Source organism: Lactuca virosa, chromosome 5 (genome assembly GCF_052849685.1).
Source record: "Lactuca virosa cultivar CGN04683 chromosome 5, Lactuca_virosa_CGN04683_v6, whole genome shotgun sequence".
Taxonomy (NCBI): domain Eukaryota; kingdom Viridiplantae; phylum Streptophyta; class Magnoliopsida; order Asterales; family Asteraceae; genus Lactuca; species Lactuca virosa.
In genome coordinates this window covers 392,981,822-393,008,045 of record NC_136430.1, presented here as the reverse complement: position 1 = coordinate 393,008,045, position 26,224 = coordinate 392,981,822, and the positions used below count along the sequence as shown (strand labels likewise).

The 26,224-nt window shown below is 36.5% G+C and overlaps 1 protein-coding gene across 1 annotated transcript; it reads left to right on the top strand.

The window, feature by feature from the left end:
* The first annotated feature begins 14,501 nt into the window (after positions 1-14,501).
* On the top strand, positions 14,502-16,113 carry LOC145117816 (zeatin O-xylosyltransferase-like). The gene has a single exon (XM_079054145.1). It carries the CDS (start codon positions 14,536-14,538, stop codon positions 15,922-15,924), a length of 1,389 nt encoding a protein of 462 aa, XP_078910271.1. The 5' UTR covers positions 14,502-14,535; the 3' UTR covers positions 15,925-16,113.
* The last annotated feature ends 10,111 nt before the right edge of the window (positions 16,114-26,224 follow it).

Genomic DNA, 26,224 nt, shown 5'->3' with positions numbered 1-26,224 from the left:
GGATGAATGACGAACGCAGTGACCTACTGTGCTCACGACGTGAACAACTAAAACTCACGACGTGAGTACAGAATGCTGGCCCTATAAATAGAATTCAAGGGGCAGCCGAGTTTGGTTGCTCAATCTCTTCTCTCTCACTCTCGATACTCTCTCTGAGCCCTATTTTAACCCCCCCAAAGCCCCGGTATCATCCCGAGACCCGAAGCGAGTCCCAAAGCACCGAAGATCCCGAAAAGAAAAGAGTTTTCGAGCCGAAGCCCTGCCCGCGAGAAGCCCGGTGCGTGAAGATCTCCCGGTTTCACCGAAGAACACTACTCTTAGAGTCGTAGTGCTGTCCGATCATTTTCTTATCAAGTGAGTGTATATTCGTTTTCTTCTAATACATAGATATGAAGTATTCTTTATAAAATATGTGCTATGTGTTTATATATTATTTGTTTATTTGAACTAGTTGTTGAATGGATGTTTCGTACATGTTTTAAGGTGTATATAAATGTATATATTTTATCTACTAATATGTTGGGTACAACATGGGTAGACAGTTGGTGTGTGATAAAATAAAATGATGAGAGGCCTCGATGTTGTTGTTGATCTAGTCATCTAGCGGAGTATGGATGACGACCACGGACTCTTTCTAGACAGTCCAGTGGAACGCTAGCAGGCTCATAATCTGTAGGTGTTGTGAACGATGTGTTCACCGGTGTACTCTATCCCCCTCATGGTTGCCTTTAGGACATCTATTGTTGAGGAAACCCCTTGCAGTAATGTCCGTCCCGATGAAAAATCCTAGATTAGGTCCCTTGAGATAGATGTTGTTTTAGGGACGTAAAGTGAGGATAACGGGAATGGGTAATCGGGTTATTGTTGGTTGGTGAAATTAAATATAATTATTTATTATGGGTTGAAAACCCTATATGCTCACCAGGCTCCCAAGCCTGACCCACTCAGTTTTGTTGTATTACAGGTAGTGGCGCGAGAGCATAAGTTGGATGACTTATCAAGATCTTTTGATATTAGACCAGTTGTTATATGTAACTGTTGTATGGTCTATCTTTTGTTGTTTATGCTTTTGGTCTGTTTATCGAAACATGACATCCTGAATATTGTTATATAATGAAAATGCATATCTTGATGAAATGCTTTGATAAACTTTATTTTATCATATTTTGTTTTGGGAACAAATTCCGCAGCTCTTTTAAATCAATGGATTTACTCTGAAATTATTTTAAAAGCATAAATTAAAACGGTCTTTTCTGGCCGTGATTTTGGGGATGTCACAACATATGCCACTGTCACGTAAGATGTGGTCTTGTAATGCCCAAGATTGGGCCCTCGAGGCTACAAATGCGTAAGAGGAAATCTTGTATACCGAGTACAAACCCAACCACCGAAAAGAATAGGTAAGGAAGTCAGACGCCACTGAATGTCTCCAAATAAGGGGTCTCCACATACCACCATATCCTCGATAGACCTGCGCAATCCTTTGTCAAAGAACAAAGTTGCCTCTTCTATGTGCACCGACTGGCATGCCCTTAAACCAAAGAAAAGTTTTGCAATGCCCATACATGATCGAAGCAAAAATAGATCACTTTATGGGTCACATAGTTGTGGAAGAAGACCCATCAAATCAACAGCATTGACCGCTCTCTTCATGGACAGCCCGCTAATAAACCATGCGTCTCTACTAACAGCCCCCCAAGGAACTTCACCGCCAAAGAAGGTCTCCCTATATCCATTGGGAATAAATCGGCACGAAGCTTCCTACCATCACAGGAGGGCCAAAAAATCTCCGTTTTCTTGATGTTACACTCAAGACCCAAGCCTGGACCATTCACCCGAATAATTGTAACATCCATAAAAATCATGCCAAATTTAAACTTTTTAAAACATTTCAAAACCCATGATTATTACAAAACTTGTTTTCAAAATAGTATAATGTCAGGGTATCCCATAAACATAGTCCTAAAATGTGAGGAGCTGTACGATCACGCCTTTGCCTTCCCGCGATCATCTGAGGTACCTGAAACCAAAACTAAAACTGTAAGCCCGAAGCTTAGTGAGTTCCCCCAATATAGCGATACATAACAAATAATACACATAATAACAGCATGTAATGGGTCCAGAGCTCTACAGACTGGATTACCCCCTGGGCCCACAGTGTGAGTCTGGCTTGCCTTTCGGGCCCACAACTCACATCTGGATTGCCTCAGAGCCCACAACATAAGTCTGGTTTGCTTTCGAGCCCACAATTTATGATTGGCTTGCCCCCTTAAGTCCTACGACTGAAACATAATTGATCATCCCTCAATGCGAGTTTGGCTTGCTCCCCTGTCCCTCAGCTCGCAACTGGAATGCTCCAATACCCTCAAGCCCTCAGTACGAGTCTGGCATACCACCCGGTCCTCAGCTCGTATCTGGTATGCTAATGAGTCCTCAGTGTCTGGTATGTCTTCCCGGCCCTCAACTCATATCTGGCATACTCCATGGTTTGTTGGTCACCGGACGAAACAGTGCAACCTCAATCCTACCCACACAACATGTCTACATATACAGCTAATTGCACATACAGATAATCAAATAGTAACACAGGTAGTCCTACAGATATACCAAACTGGCATAAAAAACTAGCATGTATAAATATCTCATACTCAACACGTCATCAACTACTGGGATGTCAAATCCTATGGGCCGACCTTGGTGCCTTAGACCCCTTAGTATAGTTGTCACACCCCAACACCGGAACGACGGAAACGTTCTGGGGTAAAGGACGTCATGTTTAGTATCACAAGACATGCATCATAGTAAGCAAAGTAATAAACAACCAATTCATTTAGAAAGAAAGTGTTTGCAAAGTATGTGATTCACATAATATATAATACTTAGCAAATAACAAAAAGACATGAAGCTATACTGCTCCATCTTCTGAATCCCAGTGCGCAAACCTGTCTACTGGTCTCCTGAGAATACAAGTTATTTTGAAAGCGTAGATCAACATTTAAGCTGGTGAGTTCATAAGATTTAGGTGATGTAAGTGAGTAGTAAGAAAGTTGTAGAAAGTTATAGTAAGTTGTGTTTAGAAAAGTTTGCCTGTTCCTCCAGAAAATCCTATATTTCCTGCTTTGATGAAAATAAGTAAAAACGACTCAACAGTCCTTTCTATGAGTATTAAATGGATACAAGTTATATAAAACTCAGAGTAAACAAACAATCGGTTGTGTGTATCTGCCCTAAGCCCACAACCAAACAAGGAACGGGAAATGAGGCGGAAGACACACATCCCATTGTTTGTTAGATCATCGTTGTATATAACCCTGGTGTATTCACCTGGTACTCACGGAGTTAACTGTAATAGTTCCTTTATATTTGATGAAAAGATCCTTTAAGAAAACCCGTATATCTTATAGTAAAAATGGTAACCACTGTAGTTCCTTCTATAATCACTTAGTTTATACTAGCTATATATAATCTAATATCGAACGGATAGTTAATTGCGTGAATCTGCCCTAAGCCCACAACCAAACAAGGAACAGGGAATGAGGCGGAAAACACACATCCAACTACCTATCAGATATTAATTATATATAACCCTGATGTATAAACTAAGGTATTATAGAATTAACCACCTAAGGTCCTTTAAGTTCTACTGGTTTAATAAAATGAATTAAACCCTTTACTGGTAAGTTTCTAGTTTTGTATACCAAAAGTTCTTGTTTGAAAAGTATGTTTGTGTACTAGAAAACGGTGCATTGAATTAGTGTCCTATGACCTGGCCCATACCTGGTACCCCTTATGATTACTTAGTGTATACGGAAACATATATATATATATATATATATATATATATATATATATATATATATAAGATCGGATAGATAGTAGGCTGGGTGTATCTGCTCTAAGACCACAACCAAACAAGGAACAGGAAATGAAGCGGAAAGCACACATCCTACTACCTGTCGGATCCGATTAATATATATCCCTGAATGCATACACGAAGGAATCATAAAGTTAGCATTATAGGGCCCCTTCTACTGAATGTAATAGACTCGAATGTTCTGTGTGTCGGTTGTAAAATGTAAGTTTTCCCCTAGTTTACAACTATCTTGAATCGAAAACTGTTTATATTAACTTTCAAGTGGAACTGTCACAATATGAAAGTATTTGGAAAATATAAGTACACAGTTGTCTTTTAAATTGACATTCTGACGTACTGATTACCTTAAAACATGTTTGTTTTATTAAGGTCATAATGTGATGAATAGAACCCATACTATACGCTCTCCCTGCAAGAGATTATGGGAACCAAACACGACTTCCGCAAACCAGTTGCTAGGCCGTGTAAATTCACATTAAAGTTATTTGATCCGGTATACCCAATATAACTATCACTAATTGCATAGAACAATGAGTTAGTGATTCATTGGTTTTATTAGATCATGTAGTTGTCCCATGCTATAGCACCTTATTATGTTTGTTCTGTTATAGTATCTTAGTATCTTCTCTTGTTATAGTATCTTAGTATATTCTTTTGTTATAGTATCTTAGTATTCTCTAGTATCTGGCATCTTAGTATCTTCTAGTTATAGTATGAACTGATCCCCTAAACTATACCCCTTATAGTTTACTAGTAATTTACTTGAACTGTTGTTGAAAAGACTCATTTTTCTACTAAGTTATGCTTGTACTTTAAAAACGGAGTTTTGTTAAACTATAAAGTAACATAACCTTAAAAGAGTTTTTGAAATGTTTTGACTACTTATAAATGACATAAGCAATCCTTTAAAAATGATTATAACAAAAAATTACACAATTATCATTGTGTTCAACTTGTATCCCCCCCCCCCCCTTAAAAGCATTTAAAACAGTTTAAAAGATTGATTACAGGGGTATGAACTCACCTTATGTGGGTGATTCAAACGAATATGCGCGTAAGGATGAGAAGTTCCACGAATGAAGTCCCGAGACTTAACGAGTCCTAAATGACATATAATGACATATATTGACATCAATATAGTGTTTAGAAGCAACCAAATGCAAGGAAACACCTTACGGGACTAGGAAACACTTTGACCAAGTGTTGGAATCACATGTGATTCAATTAAAGGGAGTGTACAGCCACTTTGAGGAGTGTGCGGCCAGGGAGTGTGCGGCCGCACACTCATGGTAATGAGTGCACAAATACGTTTTCCAAAGGTAGGGAGGTTTGTAGGACTAATGCTCATCAAGTGTTGAAGCTAGAAAGGCACTTTGGAGGCCCTTAAGCACTAAACAAAGGGGTGTACGGCCACATGGAGTGTGTGCGGCCGCACACTCCTTGATAATCATGGTTTGGACGTTTTCTAAGGATCATATCTAGTAAGTAACAAGCTTTGGGGATGGTACTTACAATATATAAGCCTTTAGGGGTGTTTTTGAGGGTGTTTTGAGGGGTGTACGGCTACACCTGGGTGTGCGGCCGCACACACCATATGATTATGAGTTCTGGGCATTTTCAAGGACTTAAACTAGTTTTCTAAACAAGATTCAAGCATTGGGAAAGAGTACTTACCATCCGGAGGCTCGAGAAGGCTCAAAATCACCAAGAACAAGTGTGTGTTCTTGGCGTTCTTGGTGAAATGGATGAAGATTTGAAGATCTAGCCAAAACATGATTTCCAATGGATGAAATCAAAGGGTGTTACTAGATTAAAAGGATTAACAACAAGTCAAGGGTAGAACACTTACAATCTTGAAGATCTAAGCTGAAAATCGGATGATAGTTGAGAGTGAAATCGTGTTCTTGGCTTGGGAGTGTGAAAAGGGATGAATGAAGGCTAAGTCCCACCTTTATGCACGAGAGTGTGCTGCCAGGAGAGGGGTGTGCGGCCGCACACCCAAGTGTACGGTCGTACACTCCTCATGTTGGAGTGTAAGGCTCGATTTTGGTGCTAGAAGTGTACGCGATCCATTCCTATAATCAATGCTTGAATGTACTGAGCTTTGAACCTTTAAACGGACTTTAAACGAGGCTAAATGATAACAGAAACGAGTCCGACACACAACTGATTTGGATGGCTGAACTGATAAAGCAAAAATTTTAAAAATTTCCGGGTTGTCACAATAGTGAGGATAACTCACCTCGTAATGTCGATCTGAACTGAAGAATCGAACTCCCGAATTGCTGTCTCACCAACTAGTTCAAAAGCGGCCCAATCCCGAAGCCCAAATCGCAAAAGCCCAACAGGGGTCGTATGTCGGGTGTACTCTGCCTTGCGTTGACCACCATCGGGGTGGTTGACTCTGTACGCTGGACGTATAGAAATTACGTGGGGCGTACGCAAGATTTCACCAAAACCCTAATAAGTGCTTAATGGCTTAAGCACAAGTTCCAGATCCATCGACCAAAAGTGTCTTAAAACCATAAAGTCTCGAACTTTAAGACTTTGGACGTCCAGAAAGCTCTTAATACATGGTCTTAATCCATTAAGACCTTTCTACTACATGCATGGGACATCTTAAGCCATTGGGACATCATTTTTATCACTTAGGACCCTCTCTAAGGTCTGAAAGGGCAACTTATTTCGTCCAAATCATATCATACACCACTTGGGGACTTTGGGACAAGAAATGGTTCCATAAAGCTAGCATGGCAAGATCTGTATCATATAAGCATAAAGTTTGAAGCTTTTTATCTCCCAGAGCTTCTAGGGCACAAAACAACTTCAGATCTACAAGCTTGTTCTCCTTCTCCAACTTCTTGATGCAACACCTTCTTCTCTAACTACTCAAAACACACTCTATAAGCTCACACACTCAAGGAAAGGATTAGGATTTGGGGAAAACGGCTCAAAACCGTGGAGGCTGAGGTAAGGGAGGCTTATGAGCTCATGAGGATGTTTATATAGCACTCAAACCCTGAATATTAGGGTTTTCATCTGACGCGAGTACGCTTAGCATACACAAGTGTACGCCCAGCGTACTAAGGAGCGCCTAGTACGCTTAGCGTACCTTATATAAGCTTAGGGTACTAGTCTTGTTCTCAAAGTTGCAACTTTAGCCCTTAGGCTCCTCATGGGTCGACTCTTCTAACCCCATGGACTACAAATGACAAAAGAATAATAGAAGATAGGATTTGGAAATACCTGCAAAATCTCGTGATGTTACAATAATGTTTAACACTCTAGCCACCTCCTCTGAATCCCTAATGACAGTCCCATCATCTAGATACCAAACATGGAGAATGATCTTAGGGTGCAAAATAAGGGCAAAAAGAAGAGGGCCCAAGGGGTCGCCTTGCTGCACCCCAGTGGCAGTCGCCGATATAAAGTCTCGCTGCTTACCCGTACAAGAAATTCACCCACAAAGAAATAGAAGGGCACATCCTCTTAACCTCATGGAGCAATGCTGATCTATCCACCAGGTTAAAGGAATTCGAGAAATCCAATGTTAGCATTGCAAGAGACCCATCAGCATGATGTTCACTCAACACCCTATTGACACTGTGTAACACAACCTCAGCACCCCCGGACACACCAACCCCAAACTGAAAATCATTAAGTTACTTGGTCATTTATTTACCCACACATTTCATGGCAATCTTAGAAACCAGACGTCTCCATATAGTGCCTACTGCAATTGGATGAATCCCGTTGTCAGGTTTGAGCAGGGGTGTAAGAGGGGCGGATGCAACAAACTCTGCCAAAATGGCCGGACATCTTCCCGCTAACCATAAATTAACCACTGAAGTGATGGCACGTATGAGATCTGTGTTGTGTATTATATATATATATATATATATATATATATATATATATATATATATATATATATGTGTGTGTGTGTGTGTGTGTGTATGTATGAGAGTGTGTGATTTCAGAACTCATGTATATATAATGTGTGTGTTGTGTATTATAAACCTATTGTATGTTTAAAAAAACGTTTGTTGTTTATATAAATAATTAGCCCAAACTGATAAATAAGTTACATATGTTTTGATGTTGGTAAAATCCTTTTTATTAATCTTCAAATTTCAAACTATAAGGAAAAGTTTTTTTTTACAATGACAATTTTTGTAAAAAAGCAAAAAAAAAAAGTATTGCAAATAAACCGAACTGCACGGTTTCTAAACTTCAAAAACCGATGTTGCGGTTTTTAGTTATGTTTCAGCCAAAAAACCGCACCGAACCGCACCATGTTCACCCCTAAAAAAACTATTAGAGCATATGGTATGGGGTTGTTAAGGCGGCGTTATGGCTGAGGTGTTGACGATAACGGCGTTATAACGCCATGAACAACCCCTCCCCTTTCTCGTTAAGGGGGCGTTGTGGAGTCTCTCAATGTGAGGAAGACAGGGTGAAACGCGTACTCTGATTGGTTGTTCCTTTTTTGAATGTTGCACTCCACTAATTTAAAAAAATTAATAAATATTTTTTACCCATAAATACCTTAGCAGTTATCTTAGTTGAAATGACAATAGCGTTCACGTGCCGCTACTTGAAATTGCGGTATCGAGGTGGTATAACGTTTTTTAATATTATGTATAATTTATATTATACTAGAAGTATACAAGCGCAATGCTGCGTCAACTATTAGTTTCATTTCAGAAATTAGTTTCTAGGAAGCGATTAGTTTCATTTTGGGAATTAAAATATATCTATAATACCTATTGTTTTTGGTTGAAAATAAGTGATTTGGGTGTTAAAAATAAAAATATGGTTGAAAATAAGTGGTTTGGATGCTAACAAGACGTGCGGTGTTAAACAAAAATCCTGAGAAAGGACCATAACGTCTATATCGCGATTACTTTGCGGATAATTATGTCTACGGGTCAAAGGATTTCAAAAGAATATTTCGTTTGAGTAGGAATGTATTTCTACGGATAGCCAACGCCTTGGAAAGCAAGTATCGTTTCTTTAATTTTAATACATATTTACTATATATTTATACAAAATTAATACAAATTTTTACATAATTAATATATGTTTAAGTATAGATTTTTCCAATTGATATATGATGCTAGAGATATGCAAGGATTCACAACGTTGCAGAAATGTGTTGCTGTCATTCGTTTGATGGTTATGAGGGAGTTATCCGATACCATGAACGATTATATGAAAATGTCTGAAAGAACTGCAATGGAAAATTTGTATATACTGTCAAAAGGTGTTGTTGAAACATTCTGTGACGTTTATTTGCGGAAACCTTCATTGCATGATATGCAAGAACTGTATGCTGTACATGAAAAAAGACATGGGTTTCCCGAAATGCTTGAAAGCATTGATTACACCCACTAGAAATGGAAATGAAAAAATTGTCCAATGACATGAAAAAGGAAATATGCAAGTGGTCATCATAGTGCGAATTCGTTGGTATTAGAGGTTGTTGCTTCCCAAAATTTATGAATTTGGCATGCTTTTTCGTGGTTGCGGGTTCCAAATACAACGTCAATGTTCTTGATCAATCACCAATATTCGACGATCTTTTGTCAGGAAAGGCTCTATATGCTCCTTTCATAATGAATGAAAATGAATATAAGTTTGGGTATTACCTTACGGATGAAATATATCCTGTGTATTCCACATTCGTGAAGACATTCTGACACCGGTGGAACTAAGAGAAAAATTATTCAAAATAAGACAAGAAGGAGCACATAAGGATATGAAACATGTTTTTGGAATTCTTGAGTCGAAGTGACACATAGTAGAACATGCGACACGACCATTGGACTTAGAAACTCTATGATATATTATGTATGCATGTATCATAATGAATAACATGATAGTAAAAGATAAATGACAAAATATTGCACATTATATCTCAACGGAGCCCAGCCACATTCAATTTCAACCAGGAACATCAAATATTATATTTGCACACAGTAGTTGATATTCAAGACGCATAAAAACATAGGCAACTTCGAGAAGACTTGACAGATTATATCTACGACGGTAACGATGATGACGGATAATATTATTTAGGAAAAAAAATGTATTTTTTGTTTTAAATTTAAATGTTATGTTTAATTTAAATATTATGTTTAATTTAAATAATATGTTTAAAATTATATTTGTTTTAATAATTATTAAAAAAACACACACAAAAAAATGACATGAAAATTAGTGGTTATTATAAGACCGGAGGGAGTGGTGCGGTTCCAGACTGCAGTTTTGCTACCGTGGCAGCTGAACACCGCCCCTCCGATGTGGTTAAGATTCGAAAGGGAAGCTACTTGAGGCTAGAAATTGAATTACTTTCAAAAATTCGAGTTTGGATTTGTTAACAATGGAGGAAATTAGGCAGCACGAGCTGCGAGAAAGAAGACATCCTATTTTCTGAATTTGGCATAATAGGTCCCTGGAGTTTGGTCTACGAACAGAAAAAAAAAACCCGCTTAACTTCTCTCTACATAATTAGTTTCAGAAATGACACAATCTACCCTTGACTTATAAATCCAAATTATTTATTAAACAAAAAAAAGTCAAAGTGTGACACCACTCCTTGTGTGTGGTATGAAACCACACTTTTGTGGTAAATGGTGACATGACGCCTACGTGTCACTGCAGTTTCATGAGGGAGTGTGGCACCAATCCCTCCAGCCTAATATGACGACCATTTTTCACAATGATGTTATAACATAATGGGTGTCGGATGATATGACATGTGAGGCAACACTTTTTGACCAATACAGCTATCCCGAATGCTTAAACTTTAATAAAAAAGTAAAAATAAAGACACATGAAAATCATTAACGGTAGTTGCATATAAATTAACCTTAGTTATATATGGTTATAGAGTATTAGTCTTGGTCATAAATGTGGATAGATCACAGGTCTATGTGTTTCTCAAAGATGGTGAAGAGACAGACTGCCAGACACGAGCTAGTGGCCAAGTTGAGTTTGGCTGAAATGTGAACTCGAAGTGTTGTTATTCACACCCATTTAACCCCAAAAACCACTTTATCAAAACCACTTTGACTTCATAACCCAATTTGATATGATTTATACTTACATAATTGACAAATGATTTATAAAACTTTATTTTATATATACAACTTTACTTTATATTTAACTCTTTTAACGTGTCTTTTTATACTTTCATTTTCTAATATATATATATATATATATATATATATATATATATATATATATAGTATAAACCAAATAATATATTTCAATTTCATATTTTCATTTTTTATTATTAATTTTTATTTATTGACAAAACTGCAAACATAGTCTCTGTGATATGTATTTTTTTTGGGTTTTGGTTCAAACCTTAAATTTTTTGGATTGTTGGTCTTTTTGAATTAGTTTCGTTGCGTATTTGATCACTTCGAAAATTGAAATGACTATAATACCTTTGATGTATTTATTTTCCATTCTTTTCATTCTTTTCCTAAATTTAATACTTATTTTTTATTTTAATAATTAAAAAACAAGAAAAGCCCCACCTCCCTCTATTTTAATACTGTTTTTTTTTTTTTTTTTTTTTTTTTTTTTTTTTTTTTTTTACGTTTTGTTCGTTCACATTATATATCGTTTTTTTTTATGTTTTGAAAGAATAAACAAATTAAAATAGAACCCGAATAACTATCAAACATCAAATATAATTTTTTAATGTTGTTTTTTATGTGTTTTCGGTTACATCATTTTTATATGTTTTACTTTTTTTATTTAGCTTTAAGAGGTTTTATTGTTACTTTTTAACCGGATAATCTTAAACATTATGATAAACAACTATCATACCGTCATAACAACTATTGAAATAACAATTATATTTTAACAACTATTTGTTAAAAGAATAATCTTAAATAAAATCTACCGCTTGTTAATACCCATTAAGTATATATATTGTCTGAAATAATAAAAAATTCTCTCGTATTTATTTTAACAAAATAAATAGGATTCAAATTAAAATACGAGGGGAATTTTTTAATATTTCAAACAATATGTACTTAATGAGTATTAACAAGCGGTATATTTCATTTAAGATTATTTTTTTTAACAAAAATATAGTTGTTATGACGGTATGATAGTTGTTTATCCTAATATTTAAGATTATTCTTTTAAAACGTAATAATAAAACCTCTTAAAGCCGAATAAAAAAAATAAAGCACATCAACGAATGATATAAATTAAAAACACATAAAAAACAACATTAAATAATTATATTTGATATTTGATAGTTATCCGGGGTTTTATTTTAATTTGTTTATTCGAGCAAAACATAAAAAAACGATATATAATGTGAACGAACAAAACGTAAAAAAAACAATATTAAATCGTATATTCGAATAAGATGTCAAATAATAATAATAATAATAATAACACAAAACTGTACAAATGGTCCCTATGGTTAGCTGAAAAATATCACTTTGGTCCAAAAAGTTTTGAACCAGTACTGGTGGTCCAAAGTTTTCATTTTGTTGTGAATTTGGTCCAATTTGTTTTCAACTTTTTCATAATGACGATTTTGCCTTGATATTTTCTTTTTTTATTTTTTAAAAATTAATTTAATGTTTTCTGAATGAAAGAAAAATAAAAAATAAATGCACAAATTCATCTCCTCTCTCTCTCTCTCTCTCGCTCTCTCTCTCTTCACAAATCCATCTCCCTCACTCTAACTTTCAGAAAAATGAAAATACAATCACCGATGACTTAGGCTTCCGGTGATTGAGCGTTCCGACGACTGAGGGTTTCGGAGGCCACCACCATGTATTGTCTACCGTCTGGAGCACCACCATCTCTTCTTTCACCTCAACCGCTCTGAAGATCCAGATCTGCAACATCTCCCCAGCGCCGCCAGCGACTCGAACTCCGACGACACCATCGACTCTGATTTCACTGGAGCACCACCATCCTGTCGCCATTATTGTCTGGTGTAACACCTTCTCGTTGGATCGGAAAAGACTATGGATACCTGTTCAAATTCACCGTCATTGAGCACATACCGGTGTCGCCGATTTCGCCGCCGACTCTACCATCGTCGTCAACACACACCCGTGTCACCCATTTCGCCGCCACCGCTACATGTAAGAAATTATAGCTCCAAAATTCGCATTTTTAGAAATGCTAGCTTCTCCTTCTTTCTCTTCATCTCTATCCTTTTTCGGCGAAGATACAAGCTAGGAGATTGAGAAACCCTAGCGCCGCTGCTCCATTCGGTCGTTTAGGGTATCCCAACTTCGCCATATCATTCGTCTCGGTTCAGATTTGACGGCGCTAGGGTTAGGGTTCCCAAATGGTGGTGGAGGCTTTCATATATGATGGTTTTCCTGTCGGAGGCTGGTGGAGGTTTTCAGATTTGAGGAACGACGAAGCGCCGACGAAGTAGAGAAACGAAGGCGGCGGAGACGTAGGGTTTGCTGAGAAAGATGGCGTCAGACATCCCTTCTTCGAGTTACGGATCAGAGAGGTGGTGGTTTTGAGTTACTAGGTGGTGGCTAAATGGGGTGCACCGATGGTGGTGGTCCGGCTAAATAGGTGGCAGATCAGATAGAATTAGTATATTAAAACTGAGAGGGTGTTTTGAGGGTTTATCTTTATTTTTTATTTTTCTTTATTTAGAAAACATTAAATTAATTTTAAAAAAATGAAAAAAGAAAATATCAAGGGCAAAATCGTCATTATAAAAAAGTTCAAAACAAATTGGACCAAATTTACAACAAAATGAAAACTTTGGACCAAAACTTTTTGGACAAAAGTGACAATTTTCAGCTAACCACGGGAACTATTTATGCAGTTTTGTCTAATAATAATAATAATAATAAATTGTTAAAAAGAAAATGAAAATGTAAAAGAAATGGTGAGTTAGTGTTTTTTTATATGATGCAATGATACAACCTATCAATTTTTAAACTTAAAGACTAAAACTACGAATCTGACCAAAACACATGGACCATTTCTGTAATTTACTCAAATATTAATATGAAACTAATCAAAGATAAATAAAAATACAATAATTATTATAGTTTATAACAAATCTATTTTTGATTTAAAAAATTAATTTATATTACAATATAAATAGCTAAAAAGTAAAATATACATATAATAATGGTTAAAAATGGAATTATATAATTATAAACATTAATATAGGGTGTGTTTTAAAATTTATATATAAGTTAAAGGAGTTAAAATGAAAAAAGGTATAAGAAGAATTGAAATTATGTTAGCAACGATTGATTGTCTGGATATCAAATCAGTTGTTTATATATGAATCATATGCAAACAGTTAATGACACGATCGCCATAACGACTAATGGTGGTTTTGACTTACTTAAATGGTTTTCACCATGATGCCTTTAGAATCCACCGTAGTATTAGTGGCCAAGTTGAGTTCGGCCAGATGCTAAGAATTTTTTTCCTTTTCTTTTTGACGATTTAATAATATTTTAAGATGAAGAGATCTTTTTGTGTAACATTATGTCTGGATATTGTAAAGTTATTGTTTTTTTTAAGATTTCAAGAAATTAAGACGTCATTGATGATGTCTTCAATTCCATTGATATATAAAATATCTCACTGACTCAACCAAGTACACAATTGACAATCTAACTATTAAGATGGAAAAGAAAGACGTGGTGGTGTTAGTGGTGCCTTTTGTGCTACAAGGTCATCTCAATCAACTCCTCCACCTCTCCGGTCTCCTATCTTCCTATAATCTACCGATTCATGTCGTCGTCACAACCACCCACAGCCGTCAAGCAAAGCTTCGTGTCCACGGTTGGGATCCCACCACCGCCACAAATATCCATTTCCATGAATTTGAGACACCCAAATTCGAATCCCCTCCTCCAGATCCTAATGCTCCCGACAAATTTCCTTCACACCTTCTTCCATCGTTTCAACTACCATCTCATCTTCGCGAACCTTTTGCGAAACTATTGTCTGATATTGCTCCCACCACCAGTCGAGTCATCGTCATTCATGACTATCTAATGAGCTCAGTCGTTCAAGATGTAATTGCATATGAAAACGCAGAAGCTTATGTCTTCTATGGTGCTTCGGCTTTTACGACGTTCTCGTACCTTTGGGAACAGAAAGGAAGGCCATGTTTAGATGATGCTGAATCCTATATGCAACTTACAAAGATCCCTGCTTTTGAAGGCTCTATACCAGCAGAAATATTAGAATCTGTTGCGTGTCATAGTGTCTGTCAAACATTTAATTCAGGCAATATTCATGACACATGCAACGTTTTCGATGGGAAATTCATTGACTTTCTTGCGAAAGAAGGACTAACTGGAAGTAGAAAGCAATGGGCTATGGGCCCTTTCAATCCGGTGGCCATAAGCGATAACGAAGACCTTGGAAGACGTCACATGTCGGTAGAGTGGCTTGACAAACAAGATAAAGACTCGGTGCTATATGTTTCTTTTGGCACAACAACGTTATTATCCGATGATGAGATCCGAGAACTTGCTAATGGGTTAGAGAACAGCAAACAAAAGTTTATTTGGGTTCTACGAGATGCTGATAAAGGAGATATCTTCGATGGTGAAGTTAGGAGAGTTGAATTGCCAAAAGGGTTTGAAGAGAGACTTGAAGAGAAGGGATTGGTGGTGAGAGAATGGGCACCCCAATTAGATATACTAGCTCACCCTGCAACCGGAGGATTTATGAGTCACTGTGGGTGGAACTCTAGTATGGAGAGCATCACAATGGGGGTTCCCATAGCTGCATGGCCGATGCATTCAGATCAACCAAGAAACGCTACGCTAGTAACAGAGGTGCTAAAGACTGGTATAAGTGTAAGGGATTGGGAGAGTCGTGGTGAGCTAGTAACGTTTTCAACTATTGAAACAAGTATTCGGAAATTGATGGTTTCTGATGAGGGAGATGCGATGAGGAAGAGAGCTGCTAACCTTGGTGATGATGTTAGGCGGTCTGTAGAAAAAGGTGGGGTGACACGCACGGAGATAGATTCGTTTATTGCTCATATTACTAGATAGGATAGGATTCGTGTATTTACCTTTAAAAAAGGTTGGCACCTATGTTCCCAAGTGTGTGAATGACGGTATGTGTAGGACCCACATACACCTAAAAATATCCCAATGCAACTCCCTTCTTATGTTTTTTTTCAAATACGTAAAAAGATGTATATATATATTTTTTAATTTTAATTTACATTCTATTTTAAATGAATTTAATTTAGAGAAAATAAAATCTAGTTAACATGTGTTCAACTTCATCACCGTACGTACGTCCGTACCCACCGGAAAATCGCCAAAATTCTCAATCTTAGGCGACACCCCTTCCTGTTATTATATTGCATTGTTTAATTTTTTAGGAAATTGAGCAGATCTCTGAAGTTATTTATTATAATAAAGAAAAATAAAAATATAATACTATAATTTAGCTTAAATTTCATATTACAAATTTACAATACCTTAAAGTTTGAAATTATAGTGTTGTAGGAGACAAAAATAAAAGTGATATCCTATTATAATCAAGCATCTGATATGGTCACATGAGTGAAGAGGCCATTAGTGGGCCATTAGTGTTTGGGATCGCTTATCCCAAGCATTTTTTTTAAATGTTTAAACGAACGAACACAAATAACAAAAATTTATTTGTTTATTATTTTATTTGTTTGGCTAATTTAAACGAACGAACATGAACAACCCCGTTCGTGTAATTTGGTTCGTTTATAATTCTATATATATCTTTAATTTAAACAATATAAATTTTTTTCTACTTATAAGTTCATTAAAAAATAACTATAATCTAATGAGAAAATTACACACAAATATGTTTTGTAAACTAAAAAATTAAACATACATTGGACAATTGGATCTTTTAATCGATGATCGGCTCTCGGTTTTATATGAAAAGAAAGTAGTCGCAATGGTGGATCCTAATAGATTAGGAAGTTGAAAAGTGAAACAATACTGCAAATTAAGAACACAATATATTTAGGGTTTAGGTCAAAATTGGTCACTTAACTTTCTGATTTGTTCTATTTTGGTCACTTAACTATGTTTAAGTTTTAAAAGGTCATGTAACTTTCTATTTTGTTCTTAAATGGTCACTGTAACCGGGAGTAGCCTGTAAACTGATGACTTGACTTTCTTAATCCATGTTGGCATCATACATGGACTTATTAATCCCATTTGGCTGCTCACGTGGTATTTGACCTTGACCGGATTTCAAATATCAATTAACAGATATGTATTATTCATCGTCTTCAACGGGAAGAACCCTTCGATGTCTTTTCTCTTCCGTATTTCAAGGAATCTCTAAGTGAAAACCTAGGTATCGTAAGTCCACTTATAATGCCCTTCTCCAAGATTTAACGATGAAGAAACCACTCGATTATGAACTAACCACTCGATTATGAACTAACCACTCGATTATGAAAACCCAGGAACGCCCTTCTCCAAGTCGCTAGCAGTAGGAAATTGAAGAAATCATTTCGCGCAATCAGGCTTACAAGTGTTGTTACAGGTACATAACTATCTTAAAACTACCGTTTTTACATTAAATTTCAAAGTTTCGAGTTTCAATTTTAAGTTCTTAGTTTCGATTTCTTGTGAATGGCAAACAGATGTTGACTCTTGAAGTTTACTACAATGGTGTTTTCGTGCCAAATCCTTTAAACTATGATGGGGGTTTGAAGTTAACTTTGTCTGATGTTGATTTCGAACAAATGGAGTACCCAGACCTAGTTGCGTATCTTTGTCGGGTGACTGATTCCACAGTCAAAAAACTTTTTTACTCTGTTGGAAATGGAGCATTAGCAAGAGGCTTGAAGTTATTAATGTGTGATATAGATTTCAAAGAATGCAAATCTGAGGCACATCTTCATGGTGGTCAAATTTCTATCTATGTTGATGATCATGACTATGATGTACTAGATTGGATTGCAGAGGAAATTATTCATCTTGATGAAATTGATTTCAGACATGATGAACTTCATGGGAGTGATGGGGAGGATGATGACCATGATTATGAAGAAGATGAGGAGGATGATGAGTTTGAGTATGAAGAGGATGATGAAGAAGATGGTTTACTTGCTCATTGCCCTATGGAACATGAAATTGATCAGGAGAATATAGAAACCAAGAGAATCCATGAGGATCCATTCTTGAATGTCTTGCTTGCATATACGAATGGTGAAGGAAATTTAACAAGTAAAAATTTTCCTTCATATAACCCCACAGTGGATTGGAAGGAAATGAAACCTATTTGTGGCATGTGTTTTGAAGACAAAGAACAACTAAGAACTTTGCTTACAGACTACTCGGTGGCAAATGGATATGATTTACATTTTGTCACTAATGATAAACAACGAGTTATTGCTTACAGACTACTCGGTTTTCACTTAGAGATTCCTTGAAATACGGAAGAGAAAAGACATCGAAGGGTTCTTCCCGTTGAAGACGATGAATAATACATAATTGTTAATTGATATTTGAAATCCGGTGAAGGTCAAATACCACGTGAGCAGCCAAATGGGATTAGTAAGTCCATGTATGATGCCAACATGGATTAAGAAAGCCAAGTCATCAGTTTACAGGCTACTCCCGGTTACAGTGACCATTTAAGAACAAAATAGAAAGTTACATGACCTTTTAAAACTTAAACATAGTTAAGTGACCAAAATAGAACAAATCAGAAAGTTAAGTGACCAATTTTGACCTAAACCCATATATTTACAATAATCTAGAAAAATATATTTACAGTAGTCATTTTTTCACATTTACAATAATCAAGAACAATATATTTACACTAGTCATTTTTTCACATAAAAGGGCTTGAGCTAAGGGGGTGTTTGGCTTATCTTTTTGAGAGGCAAAAGTTTTTTTTGGAAAAGATAAAATGTAAAAGATGTTTGATAATAGGATTTTAAAAGCTACTCTTGGATTTTTGATATAAGAAAAACTGACTTTTTGGAAAAGTCAGGAAAACCTGACTTTTTGAAACTTTTCCAAAAAGGACTTTTGCCTCTTAAAAAGATAAGTCAAACACCCCCTAAATGGATATGGATAAAGAAAATGGTACAAGAATCAACTTAGGGGTTGTTTAGGATTTCTTATTTAATATATATAAACAAGTTTATTAGCTTATTGTATCTGACATTATTAATAATTTTTTAGTGTTTGAAGAAATTAAGATTAAGAGGCTTATTTATTTAAATAAAGAGATTTTGGACGGTGGGTTTAACGTATCTAAAATAATTAATAACTTATTAAATATATAATCAAAGCAGAGTATTCTTATGAACAACGGTTTCAATAAAATAAATTATGGTGGAGCTCAACGTTGTCTTCTTCTTGACAATGGTGTCCTCCACCGTTTTTATTCTCCAATTAAATTACTCCACCACACCACCACCGACTTCAGTCCGATGTTTGTTCCACTGACTTTCCTTTATCTCTATTTCCTCCTATACGTATTCTCCTGCGAAGATGCTTGTAACGTCCCAAATAAAAGACCCAAAAAGATCCATTTTAATTTAATAAAATTAGTATACCAAATACATTATCATTACAATCCAAATAATCAAGTGTATCAATTGCCATATGAAATCAGAGTAAATCACAAAACGCGGAACGAGATGGTGTGTGTTCTACAATCACCCCGAGCTCTTCTATTTGAAAACCGAAGTACCTGAAATATAGACTGAAAACCGTAAGCACAAAGCTTAGTGAGTTTCCCAAGATGCCACATACCATACATATCAACATATAATGGGCCCCCGCCCGACATCGAGCCCACCTCAGATTACATATCTGTCATTCCTTAGGCCCCGCCTGGTTTCGGGCCCCGCCCGATACACACATAATCATATAGTCATATAATCATACGAACACATGCGATAATCACAAAGACAATAGCATACCACACGGTCATCGAGCCCCGCCCGGCAAGCATAAAACACATACTGATAACTAGCATACAATATACTCATAAGGCCCCGCCTAGCATCGGACCTTGCCTGGTAAACATATAGTCCACAAAACCCATGCAAGAGTCACACAGACATCTTGCATCCTAAGCATAACAATCATGGGTCGGCATTGGTGCCTTAGACCCGCTAGACATAGTGAGGAAACTCACCTCGCACTGCCGAATCTCACAGAAAGAATCTTCGGCTGTTGGCCCGCAAAAATCCCCGCGCTATCAATCACAAGTTAATCATCCATCAATAATCGGATCCGACCCACATCAAGTGTCCAAACTATGGTAAAAGACCTTTTTACCCTTTTCATAACTTGACCCAAATCCAAGGCCCAATTCAACAATCCAAAAGCCCAAAATTCCAATTAAACACCCAAGGCCCAAATATGGCACAATTTTCCAAATTAAGCCCAAATCCCATAGTGGGTCTTTCAAAATAATTATCAATTCAAAACCTGATAGCCCAACAGGGCCTAAAGCATCTAAGCCCAATGGTTAGCCTAAAACGAAGCCCAAACACTGAAATCCATTCCTGCTGAGTACGCGGGGCGTACTCAGCTTGTACGTTAAGCGTACTGGCTTAAGGGCTTGTCCAATACTTAAAATCACTATTTTAAAGTACTCATGAATATTGTAGCAATTACAATTGTAATGTATTAACCTCAATCGATAATCTACAATCAATTCATGACAATCTTAATTCAATACTTACTTCCAAAAGTATGAACGACTGTGGAATTTTGAATAATATTAAAATTACTCAGGGATGTAAAACATGCAAAGTGAAACACAATAATAAATTAATTAACTATGACATAATACCCATTGATTAAAATTAAATCCCTATCATTTAATCACCATAAAAATTACGAATTTATTCATTGTATAATGTTTCTAGTAATCAACTAACCACTTGAATTAGATAACATCAGTCATGCCATGTTATAAACATGCATACTATGTCTCTCAATGGTCCTTCCTTTGTGAATAGATCGATTAGACATTAGTCCAACGATGCTCAATTTATGATTCAAATTCTTATCACTATCTAAGATGTAGGTGAATTTCATATTTTCATGCATTGTCTTTCTGTGATATCAAGGTTCTTAAGTCACAAAGACTGAGCCTTCGACATTACCAGAATGTTCCACAGGAACTTGTTACTAGAAACAATTCCATGGTTATGAAGTTTCAAATTCAAGCCACACTCCTTGAACACTTATTTGCATTAATGTTTCCAATTCACATGTAGATTTTACAAACATCTCCCATTATGGAAACATTTCCATATTCCCATATGACCATCAATTTTGACCAAAAATCATCTCAATCCAAAACGTTTCACTATGGTCCTTCCCAAATAATGTCATACTTCTAACTGGCCACAAGCAACCAATCTTCGGTAAAACCAGAATGTTCTTGACAGTTGTTTAACAACCTTAATCACACGAAATCTTAATCCTTTTCACACAATGCTCTAGGCATTTGAAAAATAGAATAATCAAATATTATAGCATATGTAATCGATCCTATATCCAAATCATATGGGACTTGACTCATTGTTACAAGGGTCTAACATATGTTCAATTCTTTGCTATAATATTTCCATATATAGAATATCCAATGTCAAAACATTTCAACATTGTAACGCCCGCAGATCCGAGCTAGTCAATTTAGAGACGATGAGCATCAAAAATGAGTTTTTGATGGAAGATTATTTATAAGGATTAATCTTAACCAAGTTGTAGTATATGTTACAAGGGTTTCGTACATATAAAGAACGACGAAATCCGAGTTACAACGAAGAAGTTATGGCCTGTCGAAGTTTTACGGCAAAACCGGCACGACACCGGGAGACGTAAATAGTGAATTTACGGTATAAGACTTTTTAGCCTTAGTGATCTAAACAAAATTTGTAGTATACGTTAAACCGAGAACATACAAAAAAGAACGCCCAAATGAAAGTTTTAGATCTTGTTTTTACCTACACGTGGATATAAATAATGTCGAGATTAGAGCTCGTATGTTAAAGATATGGACGAAACGTGGTCCCTACTCTTCGAGCGCGATAAATTCGATACAGTTTTGTAAATCTGAGATAGAATGAGAATTAGCTGACGGCGTCTAAATGAAAGTTGTAGTACTCGTAAATACCAACGCGTGGATATAAAGAACGTCAAAAATGGAGTTCGTATGAACGAGTTACAAATTATAATAACATATTTACGTATTAAAATAAAGTATAAATCATATATACGTACACATATATATACAAATGTATATATCATTAGAAAGGTATCGACGATGCGGTTATTATAAGACTAGTGTTGAGTACTTTCGACATTAGTTTAGTACAAATATCGTTAAATCTATTTAAAATAGTATTATGAAGGGGTGTTTAGTCGTTTATATAACTATAATAAGGTCATAAAGTAATTATGGAGGGTAGTTTTTGTAAATTCAATTACTATAAATAAGAGGCTTGGGCTTTCATATTTCTTGCACCATTCTCTTGATTCAAGAGTCTTTCTCTTCTTATCCCCCGAGCATTTCGGTCCCTCATGATTCGACTTCTCTTTCTGTAGTTTTAGTATAGTAAGGTGAGCGCTGAAGCGCTGCACGAATCTTTCTTAGAAAGATTCAGCGACGAAGTTCTGCCCCTGCAAAGCCCGACTCCTAGCTAAAACCCCCTTGTAAGTAAATTATGCTTACCTATTTTAATATAGCTTATATTTAAAATTAATATTGTTATTATGAACTTATAATAAATATTTGAGCTATTATTATGACTTATATAAGTGTCGTTATAATATCTTTTTAACTACTCGCGGTACGGAGAATCTGGTTTAAAGGGCCGCATATGGTTGTTGGATTTCAGAAGTGCTATATGCCAAAATGGTCCTGCCCTCCGATGTTTTATGTCTAGCCCCTGTCTGTACATAGTGGTTGGAAAGTATTGTTTAAACGCTTATATATAATAATAATAAGACTAATAATTAGTCACGGTAAATATTAGACTAAAATCTAGTGGTAATAATACAAGGTTTCGTTGAAGGAAATTATTTTAAAGTAAACGAAGCGCTGTCCGAGTACCGAGTCACCACCTTATCAAGTGAATGCATAGTTACTTTCATCTTACACATAGATATGAAGTATTTTATATAAATTACGTGTTATGTGTGCATATTATCTGTGTACTTGCTATCTACGTTGGATGAATATACATGTTTTTTATGATTTAAACTGTATATGTATTTATATCTACAAAATATGTTGGGTAAAATATGGGTAGATTAATGATGAAAGCTGATATAGAGGAATATTAGCAGTATAGACATAATGCCCTATAGGTGAACATTGGCAACAATGGACTTAATACCCTATAGATGAGCATTGGCAGCTACGCCACAACCTATAGATGTTTATAATCTACGATGTACTCTAAACATCCTAGCAGCTGCACTCTAAGGATAGTATCGACAGCTGTGCCTAATAGAGAACATCATAACCATGGTAGTTGCGCCTAAAGGACAATACCGACAGTTGCGCCTCATAGAGAATGTCATAATTATGGCAGCTGCGCCTAAATGATAATATTAGCAGCCGTGCTTGACAACTGTGTCATTGGCAACGATGGACTTCGTGCCTATTCCTTAGGATAATCCTTAGGAATGAATGAACGAGGAATAGCTGATTCTTAGGGTAGATCCTTACGAGTAAAGAAGATAACGAGGATGGGTAATTGGGTTGATTGTTTGATGTTTAAACATAATAATTACATTATTGTAGGTGGAAAACCCTATGTACTCACCAGGTTTCCCAACCTGACCCACTCAACCTTATTTGTATCACAGGTGTCGATATGAAGCTACTTTACACTGAGAGATTTAAAAGAGATGTAGAGCACTAGTGTAAATGAATGTAAGTTCTGTTTATGCTTATGTTTTTGTATTGCCGATGACATCCCAAATGTTTTAAAATGGATAAAAATACATTTCTTCGGAAATGCTTTGATAACGTATTTATCATGTTTTTCTGGGAACAAATTCCGCAACATTTTTATTAAAAGAGATACTCTGATTTTTTTTATAAAGCATAAACAAAATCGGTCTTTTCTGGCCGTGAAAAATGGGGATGTCACAAAAATGCTATTCATATATGCCTTTGACTAAGTTTTATTAAACTATACAATCTAAACTTTTAGATTCGTAACGAAATATGAGTGCCCTTTCCGTAAGTCCACTATAGCAAAATAGTTCCCAACTTTTATAATGTAACGCCTGGTTCCTGGTACGTATTTAATTTATTTAATTATTAAATTTATAAGGGCAACTCGACGAGTTGGAAGCCCCAAACTCATCGAGTAGAGATCATATGGGCCGCATGATTTAAGTAACCTACTCTACGAGTTGAGAGGCCTCAACTCGACGAGTAGGTGGGCAGAGGAGAAACCCTAATTTCTGGGATTTGCACCCTATTTAAGCACCTTAAACCTTCCATGTTGGCCTCATTTCTAGCCTCCAAGTCCCAAACCCTATTGTGAGTGTATGTGAGCTATTTCAAGTAATTTAGTGTGTGTTTTGAAGCTATTGGAAGAAAGAGAAGATTGAGGACACAAGAAGGAGTTTGTAGATCCAAAACCCTTGTCTCTTCCACGTTACTTTTCCGGTATAAAGCTTGAACCTTTCTTTGTAGTTGATTAGATCTTCTATTAGGGTCATTTTTCTTGTTTTTGGTCCAAATGACTTGGTTCTTGGGATTTGGACGTCCCAAACAGAGAATGCTTCAAATCTAGGGTCTTGAGAGATTTTCATGGCATAAAGGTGCCAACTTTATGACCATGGAAGTCCCATGCAACCTTTGGACCATCATTTTGGCCTTTTGGAGCATCTACTATCCATGCATGTAGAGAAAGCTGGGACTTTACGTGATCTTCTTGTCCCAAGAGTCCAAATCTATGACCTCATGGTCTATCTTGTAGTTTTGGTGAAGTTGGGATTAAGACTGTCGCCTTTTGGGGTTAGGGTTTGAGCTTAATCCATTTAGGAAAGGTATTGATGGGTAAAGTTGGAAACTTTACCCTTCTAGAAGCATTTTCAGTCGAGATCTAAAGTTTAGGGTTTAGATCTGAAGGAGAATGGCTTAATGAGTTAATAAGGGGCTAACAGACTAGGGAACTCGACGAGTTCAAGGATGGACTCGACGAGTTGAAGTGAAGTGTCCCGATTCTGTTGAAAAGAAAAACTCGGCGAGTTCAATGATGGACTCGACGAGTTGGATCGTGAAATCACGATTCTATGATTCATAGGAACTCAGCGAGTTGAAGGATAAACTCGACGAGTTGAGTCAACTCAGAGTGTTAACTTTGATTTGACCTAGACTTGACTTTGACCATGGTTGACCTTAAAGGTTATGAGCATGAAATGGCAGCTAAGGGATTGTTTTGGTTCAGGGAGTGAGTACAGCTGATTCCAGAGCAGAGACGTTTCAGCTATCATCCAACATTTGAGGTGAGTTTCCTCCTGTAGGAATGAGTCGAAGGCACCAATGCCGACCCGATTATGTATGTTAGTATGTTCCGGACTAAGGTCCGATGCCGGGCGGTGCCCAATGAATGTTTATATGATTTCCGGATTTCGGTCCGATGTCGGGAGATGCACAAGAAATGTTTGTATGCTTGATGTCTTCGTGATTCTTGCATGTGTCTGTATATGTATGTTTCCATATTTCGGTCCGATGTCGGGCAATGCCCGAGGAATGTTAGTATGCTTCCGAATTTCGGTCGGATGTCGGGCGAGGCCCGAGGAATGTTTATATGTTTATGTTATGTGATTATTTATGTGTATTTGTTGATATGTTTATATGTATACCGAGCTTTGCTCGATGCCAGGAGGGGCCCGATGCCGGACATTGTCCGATGCCGGGCGGGGCCCGATGAAGGGGCAGGGCCCAATATATGTTTATATTATGTGCTTATGTGTATGATATGTGGTAGTTTGGGGAGACTCGCTAAGCTTCGTGCTTACAATTTTCAGTTTTGGTTTCAGGTACTTCCGGTAGCAAAGGGAAGAGCTCGGGATGACTGCAGTGCACACGCCATGATGTTTAGCCTGTGATGTTTTACTCTGATATATTGACATGTGTTTTTGATATGATGTTTTTGAGATACTATGACTTATATTTTGATGAGATGATTTTGATAACTATGGTTTATTTAATCATTAAAAATGGAATTTTTGGTCATGATTTTTGGGATGTTACATATAACTTTGAAACTAGAGACATTGTTCCCTATGAATAATATTTTCAACATGCAATACCAGCATAACAATTATGCTCCTACTGGCT